We start from the raw sequence: 16,276 nt of genomic DNA, 5'->3' as shown, positions 1-16,276 counted from the left end.
GATGTTTTTTCTGTAAGGATTGGACCCTGGCGACCTGCCCAGGCTGCTGTCCTGGGACCCTCTGCCAGAACGTACCTGCCGCCTGCTTTCTGGTTTGCTATTTCAAGCCAAGGATACAAAAGTATTTTGGTAGATGTACAAGGTGTTTGTTCAAAGCTAAAATTGTGCTTCAGATCCGTTGAGACAAATGGAGGGAGGGAGGGATGGAGGAAGGAAGGAAGGAAGGTCTGAAGAAGGGAAAGAAGGAAAGAAGAAGGAAAGGAAGAAGACACAGTGACCACTCCATCAGCTTGATCTAATAGAGTTGTTTCCCGATCCTAGGAAGCCGCAACACAATAATACAATTAGGTGCATGAGTAACAACAACAATGACATTGTCTCTCAGAAATCTGGGAAATGAGAAGGTGAAGCCGATTCATATAAAAGAATCCTTTCTCCGCTAACTTTGCCATTTGTTCCTTTATTAACTTTACATTCAAGTTGCTGAGTGTGTACACTCGCAAGCTACATCCTTCCTCTGCTTTTATAGGCTCCTCTGCTGCATTTGTACTTGTGATTTAACGGGCTGCTTCACAGGAAGTAGGCAATAATGGGCTGATAATATAAGGTTAATTGTGTCTGTGCAGAGTCTTGTGTTGGGTCGAGGACAAGCAGCATTGCCCTGAGTCAGACCAACTGAGAGAAAAAAGCCATCTGATATGTATATTTTTTTGTTTGTCTCTAAAGATATTTTGCATCAAGGACATTTGGTTTTAACGTTTTCCAATGTGTGATTCTTGTTTCTTGTCTTGCTTCTCGACCACTTGATACTTGTTTTTCAGAGTTTTGTGGGGTTGAACAGTGCTTGGCTGCACAGAATGAATTTTATAATGAATGTTTAATTAGAACAGTGGGACAAGGAAACAGCAAATGAGGATTTTTCCCAAAACTTTTGGGGGGTTTGTGATGACCTTGTAAATTTGGATAAACATTAAAATAGCTTATTCTTGAGGTTGTTTTATAACCTGATCTCTGTCAGTCATTGTTTCTGGGGACTTACATGAGCTTCATATTTATATATATTTCCTGTGTTTCTTGTATTTTTTCTGTTTCTGTGCCTGAGGCAGTGAGTGCAGTGAATCACAATCACAAAATGCAGCTTTACATAAGAAGGTCACATTAAGTTAGTTTATGTTTGTATTTTTTTGTGTGTAGAATTGAAGTTGGCTGAAGTAAAGGTTTTTTCAGGTGCCTGAAAACATGTAATTTAATAACATCTTGGACGTTAGTAGATTGAGATCCTTTTTTCACTATTTCGGTTTATCTGATAATGAAGAAGAATCGTTGTTACATAGTTTTCTAGACAACATCAGTCAAAAGATCATAAAGATATAGTTACAAAGGTGATTATTAATATAAATTCTGGCAAGCGGAAATATATGTCTGTAATGTCTAGGTTTTTGGATAAAATGAATGGCTCCAGTCAGGGGTTGCTGAGGAGAGGAGATAGCTCATATAAGTATAGATTTGAATAGAGTGAGTGTGTGTTCCTGTAGTATCATAATTACAGATCTGTTTCACTCTAAACTCTCTCTTACACACACACACAGACACAAACACACTCTACTTCCTCCACATATCCCTGGATTTGGGAACGGCCTGCTGGCTCCCTCTTGCTCTTATTGTGCCAGATCAGCGGGGCCTCGAGATGAATCATTAATGACCGGTTCCAACGGCTTAATGGCCTCTAATGTTCTGTAATGATCTCCCGTCAACGCCATGTGCGCGCGGCCCTAATGGATCCAATGCCGTGGAGAATTGGCTGGTTTGAACTTCGGTAATTCCTCCTCTTTTCGTCGGGGCAGCACGCAACGAGGAAGTGGGTAAGAGCCATGAGCACACGGCTCCGGAGCTCCACGGGCGCAGGATGAGTTTCCCTCTCCGCCGATGCACCTCAGGTAGGGGCCCGAGGAAACGAGATGTGACTGGGCCTGTGTGGTAATGCTGTTATCATTCTTTTTAAAGAGGCAATGCGTATATACGTATAGACATCAGCACAACTCTGCACTGTGTGTGCAAGGTGCTTCATGGAAACAGATAGTTTAGTTAGAGGGAATCAGGGATAAACATATAGTGAAGTTACCCTGAGGTCAACCGACAATCTTTACGGTCTCTAAAGGGACTTGTTGTTCTTTTATTTAATGGATAAGTTAGTTTTCGACATTATCGTCAGAAATATTGAATCTCCTTATTTTGTAAAGACGTCTTTTAAATAACAGATTTTTATTTGTTAGAATTTGAGTAAAACGCGTTTTATCGCATTTCAAACTTGAAGCGCTGTCCGTGGTGCTGAAAACATCACGCGATGGCTGAGCTGATGGGCCCAAACCAAACACAGCTTTATCTGATTATTTCCAAAAGTTTAACAATTCACCTTCAATAACAGGTGATTTTCAACTAATGTCCGTGTGATTCAGACTTCAGGAGCCACTTAATCCTGATCCTGAGCTGTACATGCATTCCTCCACATCCTCAGGGCACAGCACCGATGGACACAGGCCTAATTTTTTAAAAGTCAAATGCCTTTAACAGAGAAAAACACACCAGCGTCATTTTGAAAGCAAAAATAACACGTTTGATTAATTACATTAACACAAAGAACCCCAAAGGCTTTGAATCAAAGCCTCAGCACTTTGCAACAATATGTTTAATGTTAAATTCCATGATTTCTTACTATATTAACTTTTCAAAATAAGATGAGCCAATGTTACTTTTTTACTCAAATGTTATTTGGGAAAAACTTGTGAATTTCAGAATTTTTTCTCATTGTTCACTGTTGCTTTCCTGGCCTCACTGCTTTGTTGCAAAAACTCCATTATGAACTCTGCTGGGTTTCTATTGTGCGAGGCGGGTTATACTCTTAACTGGCATTCCTGGTCAGACTGAGAATCACACACACACACACACACACACACATAAATCTCTCTCTGGGTATTTGCTGTTAATATAGTGTAGTTATCTCTGTCCATATTTACTCCCTCTTCTCCAACATCTGTTGTCAGATTACCATGTGCCTGTAGGGGGCGCCACACAACTCATAAGCAAATCTTATTTTAAACACAGTATGCTCAGATTTCTTTTTAAATAATTTATTTTGATTTGTTTCTGAAGACAGACCAGACTAATTATTACTGCTTTGTAATTTTAGAGTTTAATCTTTGTTTATTGAGGATGCATTTTTTAAATCTAGGACACAACCCCCTTCTTTGCTGTATTGTTAAACTACTTATTTGTTCAACAGTCTTCCTGTGGATGTAACTCATTGATTTATTCCTCTTCCTCTAACGTTGCCATTGGTTATCATGGCGATTTATTACTGAAGGTGAAAACTGTGGCGGCATGTATGTTTGTCACGGTTTGTTTACCCTGCAGCTTGCCTTGTTATACGTTATATATTTGTCAGCTCTTGTTTGTGTGGTTTTTGATTTTATGGGACCTGTGGTGTGTGGGTTTGAAAGCGGGGATCTCATGAATAAAAGATGAAGGACAAGACCAAACTTCCAGCCTTTTCATCACGTTGGTTACATGTGTGCTGCTTTCATATTGAGATGTTCTGAAGGACATCCCTGATTGGTTATGAAAGCTTCTTTTATGTGCGGTCTTTCTCAGGGAATGTGTGGCATGTGGGTTGAGCCGTGCCGATGCAACTAAACTATATTTATCTGTACATTCACAAGGCTCTTACCTAACCAGAAGGCCATAGGTGTAACTTCAACTCCTGCAGCCAAGGACGAGGCTAAAGGCTCCACTTCAGTGACCAGGTCCTGACCTCGGTTTGTGTCCACAGTCCATCACTTTCTCCTCCACCCACTGGCTTATTCTTACAGTGGGCTACAGCTTACTGACTTTGCCTCCTCTTCTGTCATGTGCTCTAATTTACTGCTCACCACATCCTCTTGCTCTCCAGCTATCGATTCTCCTTATACCTTTTCCACTGGCAAACAGCATGCACTGCCTCTGCCTGCTGCTCGGCGCCAGGTGCCACAGGTCGACCTCAGCTGTGAGACAGTCGGCTGTTTGTCCACCCACCTCGTCCTCCGCGCCGGTCGGAAGTTGCAGTTGCCATGCGCCATTGCAGCTGCATTTGACAGCTGTGCATCTGTTTCCCTGTTGGGGCTGCCTGTGGCCAGACAGCATGCATTGGTTGGCTGATTGCCTCTGTGTGTGTGTGTGTGTGTGTGTGTGTGTGTCTCTGTAATGCAAAGGGGAACATCTAGAAAACGACGCAGCTCATCCTGACTGAAGTGGTGTCTCCGTTATTCACCTCCTCCTCTGCACGCTGCAGCCTTTCAGCTGTGGTGAACCTCTGCACCAAAAGAAGATGAGAGCCCCTCCTTCCTCCCTCCCTTTCGTTCTCGACTCACACACACACACACACACACACACACACACACACACACACACACACACACACACACACACGCTCACCAGGTCTCTCTCTCTTTTCCAATATTCATTATATTATATTCTTATTTCACCCATCTTTTTTCTCTCATCCCTCCTCATATATTAAATATTTCTTATCGCCTTTCTGTTTGTATTCATCTTCCTCTGCAGTCCTCGCTCTTTCTCTCATTTCAGACCTTTTTCTCATTCTTTCAGTTCATTTTTTCCTCCTTTCTTTCATTCCGTCAATCATCACTCATTTGTTGATTGTCTTTCTCTCTCTCTGTCTCTCTCTCTCTCTCTCACTCACACACACAGACACACACAAACTAGTACTTCTATCTCTAGGACTAGTTAATCAATGTCCTCATCCCATACTTAAATTAGTCCTCACGAATGTGTGCAGCTCTCTCTCTCTCTCTCTCTCTCTCTCTCTCTCTCTCTCTCTCACACACACCCACACACACTCTCGCCCTCTCCCTATCTCATTTTCTGCCCTGCACCCCTCCAACCCCCTTTTCCCATTATCCCTCCTCTCATTCATTCAGCTGTCTGTCTCTTCTCTTGTTCTCAGTTTATTTTCATCACTCCTCTGCTTTATTACCCTCCGCCCTACCTTCACTTTCTCCCTCTCCTCCCCCCACTGTCACTCTCCCCTCCTATCCCACAGCAGTGTTTAGTGGAACATGTACATATCATGCCACGTGGGGGTTCAGGGCTACAGGTGACCGACAAAGATCCCCCCTTTCTTCATCATCACCCTCACCCCACTCCATCCTCCTCACACACACGCACACACACACACACACACACACACACACACACACACACACACACACACAACCTCAACCCCACCACCCCTCCTTCGTCTTCCTCGGGGCGGGCAGGGCTGCAGCAGTTTTATGAACGGCACGGCTGCATCATGATCCCTTCTCCACTGGAGCAGCTCCGAGCAGTTTCATTGACAAACATCCCGGCTGCTGCATTTCTGTCACGGACGTTGTCGAGGAGCGGAGCATCGCCGGGGGGAGCGGTGCAGAGCAGCAGCAGCAGCAGCAGCAGCAGCAAGGAGGAAGAAGCAGCTGCAGTCTTCATCAACAACAACCGCCGGTGTGAGTCGCACCAGCTCATACACACTAAGCTGTTGATTCGCCACTTTGGACCCGGACTGGACCCTCACGCACGCCCTCCTCCTCCTCCTCCTCTTCCTCCTCCTCTTCCTCCAGGCACCCTCTCGGGCACAGTCAGAAGAAGAAGCACCTGAGCTGGGATCCACAGCCTCAGTCCCTCGGAGCCCTCGGGGGGTGTGAGGCGGCGTCGTTAACGCGCACTCACTGGATCATCACTGGATTTGTTTCAACCACTTCCATGACGCGCCAGGACGCACCGATGGAGGATTCTGGACGGTTTTTGAAACCACGGACATCTGCGGGACTGCAGCGGCCGGTGTGTGATGCGAACTGAGCCGTGGGTGGTGTAGACCCCCTCCCAGCACCACACACACCCCCACCGCCTTATCAGCGAACTCTTCCTGCGAGCGGGACGCACAGCCTGGTTTCACTCCACCGGGGGAACATGTCCCGGGCAGCGGCTATCGCCAGCTCCCTGATCCGCCAGAAGCGGCAGGCGAGGGAGCGGGAGAAGGCGAACGCATGTCGCGGCAGCAGCAGCCCGAGCAACAGCAAGGGCGCAAATGAGAAACCGAGCAAGCTGAACGTGTTCTCGCGTGTCAAACTGTTTGGATCGAGGAAGAAACGGAAGCGAAGGCGACCACCAGGTCTGTGGGTTGGGGCGAGGGGAAGTGTGAGAGCCACCACCTCAACCATCTTCACCGTCGTCATCACCTCCACCACCTAACACCATCATTTTCTCTGCTCCCTCATCACTTCATCAGTCATCACCCTCCGGACAGGCTCAGTGGCTCGGGGATAAATCCTGTTGCATGACACCACAAAGGTGCATGTGAATAACTTTGTGTTGTCCCGCAGCAAAGTGCTGTCACAGCGTGTATGTGTGGGGCCTGATGCAGATCTCCACAAAAAAAAAAGATTTGAAATTGAGCTGCTCCAACCATCTGTCAATAGTTGTATTGATTTTGACGTGTTCCACCGTGTACAGGGGTCAGGGATCGATAATGGGCCCTGGAGGCTTCTCCTCCTCTGACACTTCCGGCTTCCTGCAGACAACTGGATTTGAAACATGTGATCACAAATATGGAACGAGTGCAGTTAATGTGACGCCTCTCCTCCTCTCCTCCTTTCAGAGCCCCAGTTAAAGGGCATTGTGACCAGGCTTTCCAGTAGCCAGGGCTTCCAGCTGCAGATGCAGCCCGATGGCACCATTGATGGAACCAAGGATGAGGACAGCACATATGGTAAGACCTCTGTTTGGACCTTTACAGAAAAGACTACAGGTCATTCATCGATTCCATTGTCTTCATTTAGCATCTTTCAAAAGTCAACATGGGCTGAATAGTCATTCACTGATTATTCTGGCGTTTCTTTTCTTCATTAATTGTTTTTACTAGAAAATCTATTAAAATTGTGGGAAAATGCTGTAGAGGTCAAATCTTTAAATGTATTTACTAGTCGACCAAAACCCAAAGATATTCAGTCAACGGTTACATATCACGAAGAAAACCATAAAATGATTGTATTTGAGTAAATAGGACTGTTTGGTATTTTTGTTTGGAAAAATGACTGAAACAATCACAGTACCTTTTAAGTCCATTAACCTGAACAAACATTGAATCACTTCAACTCTAAAGCTTCAAAGATCTTAACAATCCCCTAACAATCACAGATACAGCTTTAAAATGCAATTTACCTGAGATGTTCTGTTTGTAAACAACAGCGTGAATCGAGTGTTTCTTGTAAAGGAAGCTGAAGCCTGTGTGTGTAGCAGCATTTCAACATGTTGAATTATTTAAAAAATCTCAGTTAAGGTACGAAGGCAACTAAAATCTTGAAGATAAACATTTATAACGCGAGACTGAAACCTGCTTTCTGTTGATTTTCATATTACTTTTGAAGTTGTAATACAATGTATAAGTATAAAAGCATTGTATTATTGTACCAAACATTGAAGGTTCAATATCAATATTTAGTTTAAAGTTAATCCCCTTATACCAAATTTTGGATTGATCCACAACCAGTTAAATCCAATATATTGATAAGCTTCACCCCGTGGGAATCTGGACCTAATGTGGGACACTAACCTCCCCCCACACCAACACGTGAAGTGTTAATTTCATTAGTAAAATGGTGCATGTTTCCCCCCCCCAGCTGCCTTTCTCCATCTAATCTTTCCTCAATAAAAAAATCAATTAAACATCCACAGGATGTTCAGTGCAATGTTCAAATCACCGAAATAGGCTGCTTCGCACCAGTGAACAGATTCTCTATTGCCCGCTCCATCTCGCTCTCTGTCTCACACACACCCGCAGACACACAAACACACACGGGCCTCGATGTGTGATTGATGCGGCTAATTCAATCCTGTTGTTGTGGCTCAGATGGCAATCACTCTCTTTCTGGTGCACGGTCCGTGTTGTCAGCATCACACGTTTATTTCTGCTACTTTTCAGGCACACTGTTGTGCACAGAGGGAAAGACGTGGGCACAAAGGGAAGCGTGCTCTTTTATTAGACAATTGCATGATGTGTACATCATGTAAACGCCTACCCACATGAATAACCAAATGAAGACTGGGTTTGAATGGTTAATCCACGTCTCCATATAACTAGAGTATTATATAGAACATGGACGGCTGAATGAGTATAATTCTCTCCCTGTTATAATGACTACTGATAAACCCTATTACAGAGCTTTTACTGTAAAAACATAAACATTAGCTTGTGCCTGCTGAATGCAAACCACCAGGGATAAACAACAATCTTTGTTTATGTGAACAACAATTCTCTGCACCATATGGTTTTGCAGCCATGGATCTGCAAATCCATCAGGCCTGGAAAAATTCCTTGAATTAAATCTGAAAGACTCGCTGGAATCAAACATGTGCACTATTTCCACTGGGGGATCATTTATTCTAAGCATTTTTTCATTCAAAATGTGCATTAAGTGAGCATCAAATATTATTTATTAGACAAGACAATAAAAGACTATAACGTGTTCATCTGTCACTTAAGATTTTCAGTAAAGCTAGTTTATTGATAAATGCTTTTTTTAGGAATTTGTGCCACCATCTACTTCTAGAGACTGATAAGATGTCGTTATCAGAAACAAATGTAATTGTGGCTTGGTATTTTACAGTTTAACCATAAATTATAAATAACCAGGAATAAAAAGAAAAACACAAATGTAACAAAATGTATAGAACTTAGGAGAAAATATGTTTCAAGTAAAATGCAAATATAAATGCACTGTTTATCCTGTAAAATAAAAGTTTTCATATCGGCAACCGGTCAGTATGACCATCGATAAATATTGAAGAACAAAGACCATTGAACGCTACAGGAATGTCCTCTATACTGTACACGTTCAAAAGTAAGATTTACTGCTAAGATGTGAAGCCAGTTCATCAGTTTGTTTGTAATTTGACTGACAGGAAATGAATCAAGAACCATTTTGATCATGGTCATCGTCATTTACCAAGCAACATGTGGTCATATCACTGTAAACCACATTTCGTTGGGTTTTCAAACAAAGACATTGTTCGAGACTTTCTAGACTAAATAATTCATCTGTTGATTGAAAGAAAAGGTTGATAAATTTGTTGATAATGGTTGTAACTCTAAGTTTTAGCCTGAGTAGTAGTAGTGGTGGTCTTTTCTGTTCAAACTTTAAATATTTACCGAACCTTGCATTGCTGCGTGCCCTCTGATAACTCTCCACCTTCTCATCCCATGATCACTGGACTGTACTGCACTGAATCATTAGTCTGAACCAGTCGCCTCAGCGCCACACTGACCTTGTGAAATAGCTTTGCTGTAGCAAAAAGGAGATGTCATCATGTGAGACACAACATTGATATTGATGAGGATTTTTCTCTGTGTTCACTGTGTGAATGCTTGTTTGTTTGCTGGATGTGTTTGTGTGTTTATTGTGTGTGTGTGTGTGTGTGTGTGTGTGTGTGTGTGTGTGTGTGTGTGTGTTGTGTGTGTGTGTGTGTGTGGTGTGTGTGTGTGTGTGTGTGTGTGGGTGTGTGTGCGCACGTAGCTGTGTTCAACCTGATTCCAGTGGGGCTTCGTGTGGTGGCAATCCAGGGCGTCCAGACCAAACTCTACTTGGCAATGAACAACGAAGGCTTTCTCTACACCTCTGTAGGTCACCACACACACACACAAACACACACACACACACACACACACACACACACACACACACACACACACACACACACACACACACACACACACACACACACACACACACACACACACACACACACATGCACCATCATCATAATTATAGAACATTAGAGACCAAACTTTCTTCTTTTGCCTTTTGGAATCGGTTTCTTTTAAGGTGAGTAATGAAACAGCAGTTTTCAGTGTGGCTGCTCTCATTATCATCCTATCATTACATCAGTACTTTAACCACAGTGGTGCCTTGTGAGTCACTTATCATTAGGTGTTATACTCCGGTGTGCCTCTCTTATCTGTCTCCTGATATTGTGGCTCCTCAGGATTGATTTCAGATCATCCTCTGCCCTCCTTTTGTTTATTTCCCCTCAGACATTACTTTGTGTCCATTTAAGCAAAGCTCCTGAAATTTGTTTCACAACTCGGTATACACATTCGTCCCTGAGCATAGATTTCCTCACACAGGTCAGAAGGCAGCGTTGGCTGCAGTGCAGCGCGTTTAGTGGCTCACGTAAGCTCTTGAGCCGCGATTTGTGGGTGGTCGAGATGCAATAACAAAAAAGAATCAACAAAAATAACACTCACCTCCATGTACACAAAGGCTGCGGGAGAAGATGAAACAGACAAAGAGTGAATAGAAAATGGACACAGCCATGTTGTTCGGCCTGTGAAGGCACGTACACGCAGCCACAGTATCTGGCCAATCATTGCTCAGTCCTGCTTCAGGCTTCAGTCATAGCGCTGATATCAACTGTTTCATCTTTTCACTAGATATTAAACACAGAGAGAAACACACACATTATTTATAGATTTATACACACACACACCACATGTGCTTCTTTGCTCTCCCCGAAGCTAATAAAAATCATACATAAAACCATTCACGCTAAATCCAATCACAACTCGCACAAGATTAATGGATGACAAAGAGAGAAAAAAATCGCTCTTTCTGTATCTCTCCGTTTCCCCCGGCAACCTGGGCATCATCTTTCTCTCAGTGGGCTGGTTGGTATTCAAGGGAGTAGCTGGTTGCCATGGAGATGCAGGAATAAGGAAATGCAAATGTCAGCTGTCCTAAGTTGGTGCAGTTTGTTCTTGGAGACCACAGCCCGGCCGAGATAATGATTCAAAGAGCCGAACCGGCTGATGGATGAAAACACTGAGGGCGATATTAAGAAATGATTGAAGACTTTTTAATGGAGTCGCCTTTACAGACTCATACCGTCTGAGACTCTGCTCCGTCTCTGCAGCTAACACCCACCCACACACACACAAACACACACACACACACACACACACACACACACACACACACACACACACACACACACACACACACACACACACACACACACACTTACGTCGCCCCGCTCCATGTCTACTTAATCACCTTCTTGTCTTCTTTCTTCTATGATTAGTTCTAATATCCTTCACATTTTCTGCGCAGGAACATTTTACCCCGGAGTGTAAGTTCAAGGAGTCCGTGTTCGAGAACTACTACGTCACCTACTCCTCCATGCTGTACCGGCAGCAGGCCTCGGGCCGGGCCTGGTACCTGGGACTCAACAAGGAGGGAGGAATCATGAAGGGGAACCACGTGAAGAAGAACAAGGCCGCCGCACACTTCATACCGAAACCGCTCAAAGGTAGGAGTGCGGCAGATGAAGGAAGCACACTTCACCGCTTGGTATTAAAACATTATGCGAGGATCAGCAGGTTAAAGTTCAAATCCACTTTTTTTTCTGACAAAGTTCACACATTCCAAAAATTTACCAACTTGAATAATTTCTCTGTAATGTTAATGGCAAATTTTCATATTCATCCTAAGAAAAGAGAAAGTTGCTTTGTCCTCACTTTAAATCTCAGTTCGTATAGTGTATGATTACGAGCAGGATTTTGTGACATCATAGCTACTTTGCAGCCAATCATTGTCCAGTCTGCAACTTACAGGTGTCTGTGTGGAAACCTGAAACTTTCAGGACAGAAATACAGAGAAGGAACTTTCAGTTTGCATCAAACATCCAACTTGTAAAATATTTTTTGCATATTCATTGATTCTGGACTTTTCCGTGAGAGGGAGGAGAGATAGATGTATTTATAAAAGAATCAAGAAGTAGGTTATTGACTTTTTTCTATTGAAAATCAGACAAACATATTTCTCAATTCTTATGTCGTCATCCCAAGATTTATTTTATCTGAGTCAGAGGTTTTCATTGTCTTCAAATATGTGTGTAGGGGATCTTTAAATATTCATGACTAACAATCAAAGTCAACTGCAGGAAAAACATTGATTATTAATGACCTAATCAGAAATACATAGGTGCTTCATCCTGGCAACAAGTAAATCCCTGATATCTGATTGGTGGAAGGCAATAAATACAGATATCTCCGATTTGATGAAGTGTAAATAGAGTAACTTCTTCCCTATTCAGTGTGAACCAGGGTCATTCAGTCGCTCACAGTGATTAATCCTTTCAGCTTATTGCTTTGGTTTTATGACCCTGAAACTTGACTGGATCTTAATTTATTCTCACCACTTCCAACTGTTTTCCATGAAAAAGCTCTATAAAACCACAGTTTCCAGTGAACTGGTGAACTTAGTGAAGCTTTCAGCAGCTTAAGAGCTGAATATCTCCTCAGGAATTAGTGGAGAGAAAAACAAAGCTAAAAGGGAGATTGGATATTGGACTTACATTCATCAATTGCACACAACTCCAAATGAATGCTAATGCTGTAACTGCAGCTGTGCGTCAATGGGAAACTCCTCATATGTCCGTGTTTTGTGACATCTCATTTCCGCTGCCTCCAAGTAGCCATTAAAAAGAAAGAAGGAACCAATTGATACTTTGCCTAGAAAGGCACCAAGGCCCGACAAGCCCCTTAAATTCAAACCAAATTGCACACACTCATGTCAGTCGCCTGAAAATGCCTATTTTTTCATTAAGATCCATGAATTGAAATCGTGTTGATGTGTTCAGCTACATGCAATATCTATGTGGCTGTCTCTGAGGTTCGATGTTTTATTTCCCCTGTTAATGGTGATTTTTTGGTAGTTTTTCATTACTCTTGTTGAGGGTTAGGGACAGAAGATGTCGCACCCTGTTAAGCCTATGAGACAAATTGTGATTCGAGAATATGGGCTATCAAATTAAATCTGATTGATTGATTGAATTATTTGTCACAATTGTAGAGAGCAGCTGGACCCAAATGCAGGAGTTAGGCAGGAGGCAGGTCCAATAAAAGAACAACTGAATTAGTTGAAAACACAAAATAAGGAGAAGGCCCGACAGGAAACAAACAAGCAAACTGAAACTGTCCAGGAAAACCAAGGCAGGATAAGGAACTTGTGATGACCGAGACTAAACAGAACTGAGGACTTAAATACAAACTGAACTGATGACAAACTAGAGTCAGGTGGCTCGGGACAAACAGGTGAAACAAATCCAGGCAACGGTCAATACTGGAGGGAAACACACAGAGACAGGAAGTAAACAGAACAGAAGCACATGAGGGAGATCACAATAGTAATAAATAAACAGGAAGCGGAGAACTCGGGGGGAACTGAACACAAACCTAAACACAAGGAAACACAGGTAAAAGTCAATAGACCAAAAGAGTACATGATCAAAAGTGTCCAACAAAAATCCAAGAACTCTTAAGCTCAGAGCCACGACATCATTCCCTTGTAAATCATTAAAAATGTAAAAAAAAAAGGCAACATTAAAGAAAGTGATAAAATATTCAACTCTGTGCCATAAGTTAATGGATTCTTCCTTTGGCCCGTACCACACACTGCCACCAAGTTTTTAAAAAATCAGTTCCGTAGTTCTTGTGTAATCCTCCTGAAGGTCAGACAAAAACAGACGGACAATCACAAATGGTGATGAAAACATAAACTCCTCGGCGGAGGTAAAAAAAAAAACATGATTTGTTTATCGTTATTCATTAAAATATCATCTTTCAATATTTTATGGAGCATTATGGTAAAACTGCAAACTCCTGTCTGATGGTAAAATCAGGACTTGAAACCAGAATTAATTAAACTGTTGACATGAAGCAAAAAAACAACCAGTTATCTGCATGCAGGAGAACAAAATGTACCGAGCTTAAAGAGCAAGACTGTGCATACCAAACCAGACTGATACCATTAGATGAATTAATGAATCTTGTCTTCGTGTCTGTGTGTGTGTGTGTGTGTGTGTTTTTGCAGTGGCCATGTACAGGGAGCCCTCCCTCCATGACCTGACAGAACTCTCTCGGTCCGGCAGTGGCACGCCGACCAAGAGTCGAAGCGCTTCGGCCCTACTTAACGGCGGAGGGAAATCACCGAGCAACAATGACTTATCCTAGCCCCACACCCCTCACACACACACACACACATTAATGCACACAGACACATGCGCACACACAAATCTCAGGCGGAGGGAAGACGCCCAGCAACAATACCTTATTCTAGCCCCCTTATACCCCACACAGACACACACATACACATGAATACACATCCAAGCACACACACACACACACGTGCAGTCACACACAGATCTCAGGCCGATATGCCCACACATCAGGCTGGTGAGGGTCAGGAGACGAGGAAAATGGAGGAGGACAGGAAGGTGTTCTTCCACTTTCACGGAGCCCACTGTGACTGACTGTGATGTAAATAAATCAAGGACAATCAAGCCGTCTGACTCTGCTGCTCTGGTCTGCAGACGGACAGGACCTGTGAATCTGTTCCCTTGACGACTCCTCCCGCCGGTGTGCGGCACCCAGACAGAACGAGGGAGGGAGAGGAGGAGGGATGGAGAGACTCAGTCAGTCAGTCACACAGTCCTATAAACAGACTGTTACAGAGAACCAAAGAGTCCAAGTATTAGCTAACAAAGTTATCGCTACAAAAATAAGGCAAGTGACAAGAAAGAGCCACAAAGGGGAGGAGGAAGGTCTTTATCTACTCTACCGTACGCTATGTTTACACAGAGTTCATGGGGTTAAGTCATATTTTTAAAAATGGCAATCGTATTCCTCGTACACTTACAAGGACTGATCATTTGTTTGCATGCAGGTGCGCCTGTGTGTGCGTGTGTGTGTGTGTGTGTGTGTGAGTGGTCAGGGTTAGCGTGCCATGCTCTGCTCTTGCAGTGGGTGTGCGTTTGTGTGTGTGTGTGTGGGCAATTGAGAGTGTGTGTGTGTGTGCACGCATGTGTCTGGGGGGGTGGGATTTTACCTTTTTAAGATCTGTTGTATATCAGACAAAACTCCTGAGGGCTTTAGCAGGTTAAAATAAGGTTTTACTGTATATGCTTCCATGCTTACTTCTTACAAGCAATGCTGTTGTTTATCTTTCCGTTCGTTGTCGTTGTCCCTTGCTGTTTGTTTGTTTGTTTGTTTGTTGTTGCATGGAAGCTTGTTGACCTCTGCTCAGTAGCAGCATGCTGAAGGTCCTTTTTTTTCTGGTCTTACGTGTTCCTGACCAAGAGAGAACACTAGTGAGCCAATAGTGTCATACCACAACACTAGTGAACCAATGTGAGGGTGTTAGAACACTACTGGACCAATAGTATTGCACCAGAACATGATTGGACAAATGGTGTTGGAACAGAACTTTGGTGAACCAATAGGAGCACAGACTTACGTAATATTTTGGTTCCTGCTTCGGACAAACTAGAAATGCACTAAATAAACTATTTCTAAAGAAGTGAAGCCACTGTCTCTTCTTATTCTGTTTATGTTTTTATCTCTTTTTATTCACAGGTTATCTTTTCCTGATTCCTAGTTTGTATTCACAATATCTCAAGAACGCCTCGGGGGGGATTTTTTCAAATTTGGGGCAAACATTCAGTTTGATTCAGAAATGAACTGATCAGATTTTGGTTGTAGAAGGTCAAAGAGACAGTGACACCATGTTCTTGGGAATGTTATATATCAAGAACACCCATAGGAAATTTGATTTCTTGGAGCACAAGCATTCGTTTGGACTCAACTGAATCTGAGGGTCAAAGGTCACGGCGACCTCACAAAGCTTATATTTGGCCTCTTGAACTTGATTTCTCAAATCTGCCTTACGTCAAATTCTGACCAGCTGTCACTTGGACTCAAAGATGAACTGATTAGATTTCATTGGTCAAAGGTCATGGTGACCTCATATGAGTCTGGGGAGCAAATGTATGTAGCCTGAAGGTTGGTGCAGCATTTAACTAGTTTAATCTTGTTATGTTGGTGTCTATAAAAGTATTATAAAGAGGGTTACATCATCCAAATGACAAGAAACACAAGTTAATACTCATCGTATGCAGGGACCATTGTTTCAAGAACAGGTGGATTGGAAATTGAGTCCCATTGAAAATGCGTTTACTCCTGTGTTTTATCTCTTTGCCAATGTATCATTATGCATATGTGAAATCTATAGTATTTATCTCCTTTTTTACATTATTATTTATAATCCAACGAAGTATGAGAATGTATTTACACTATACAAAGCCAGTGTGCAATGCATGATTTGAAAAAATAAATAATTCCCTGTTAAAACTA

General features: G+C 42.8%; 2 protein-coding genes across 3 annotated transcripts in view; one reads left to right on the top strand and one right to left on the bottom strand.

The window, feature by feature from the left end:
• Positions 1-4,050, bottom strand: part of f9b (coagulation factor IXb) — an 18,605-nt gene extending 14,555 nt beyond the window's left edge. The window contains exon 1 of the mRNA XM_035178398.2: positions 3,725-4,050. Coding sequence (XP_035034289.1) covers positions 3,725-3,740 — 16 coding nt within the window. The 5' untranslated portion in view covers positions 3,741-4,050. The remainder of the gene's footprint in view (positions 1-3,724) is intronic.
• The window catches only part of fgf13b (fibroblast growth factor 13b), a 20,810-nt gene extending 4,534 nt beyond the window's left edge, over positions 1-16,276 (top strand). The window contains exons 1-5 of one of the 2 annotated variants that reach the window (XM_035178399.2): positions 5,114-6,202; positions 6,689-6,799; positions 9,603-9,706; positions 11,196-11,394; positions 13,959-16,276. In XM_035178399.2, coding sequence (XP_035034290.1) covers positions 6,001-6,202; positions 6,689-6,799; positions 9,603-9,706; positions 11,196-11,394; positions 13,959-14,098 — 756 coding nt within the window. In that variant the 5' untranslated portion in view covers positions 5,114-6,000 and the 3' untranslated portion in view covers positions 14,099-16,276. Of the gene's footprint in view, positions 1-5,113; positions 6,203-6,688; positions 6,800-9,602; positions 9,707-11,195; positions 11,395-13,958 lie in introns of those variants that run through there. The other variant, XM_035178400.2, reaches the window with a different exon arrangement.

The sequence above is a fragment of the Hippoglossus stenolepis genome, chromosome 15 (genome assembly GCF_022539355.2).
Source record: "Hippoglossus stenolepis isolate QCI-W04-F060 chromosome 15, HSTE1.2, whole genome shotgun sequence".
In the NCBI taxonomy this organism is placed as follows: Eukaryota; Metazoa; Chordata; class Actinopteri; order Pleuronectiformes; family Pleuronectidae; genus Hippoglossus; species Hippoglossus stenolepis.
This window is presented reverse-complemented; position numbering and strand designations above follow the sequence as displayed.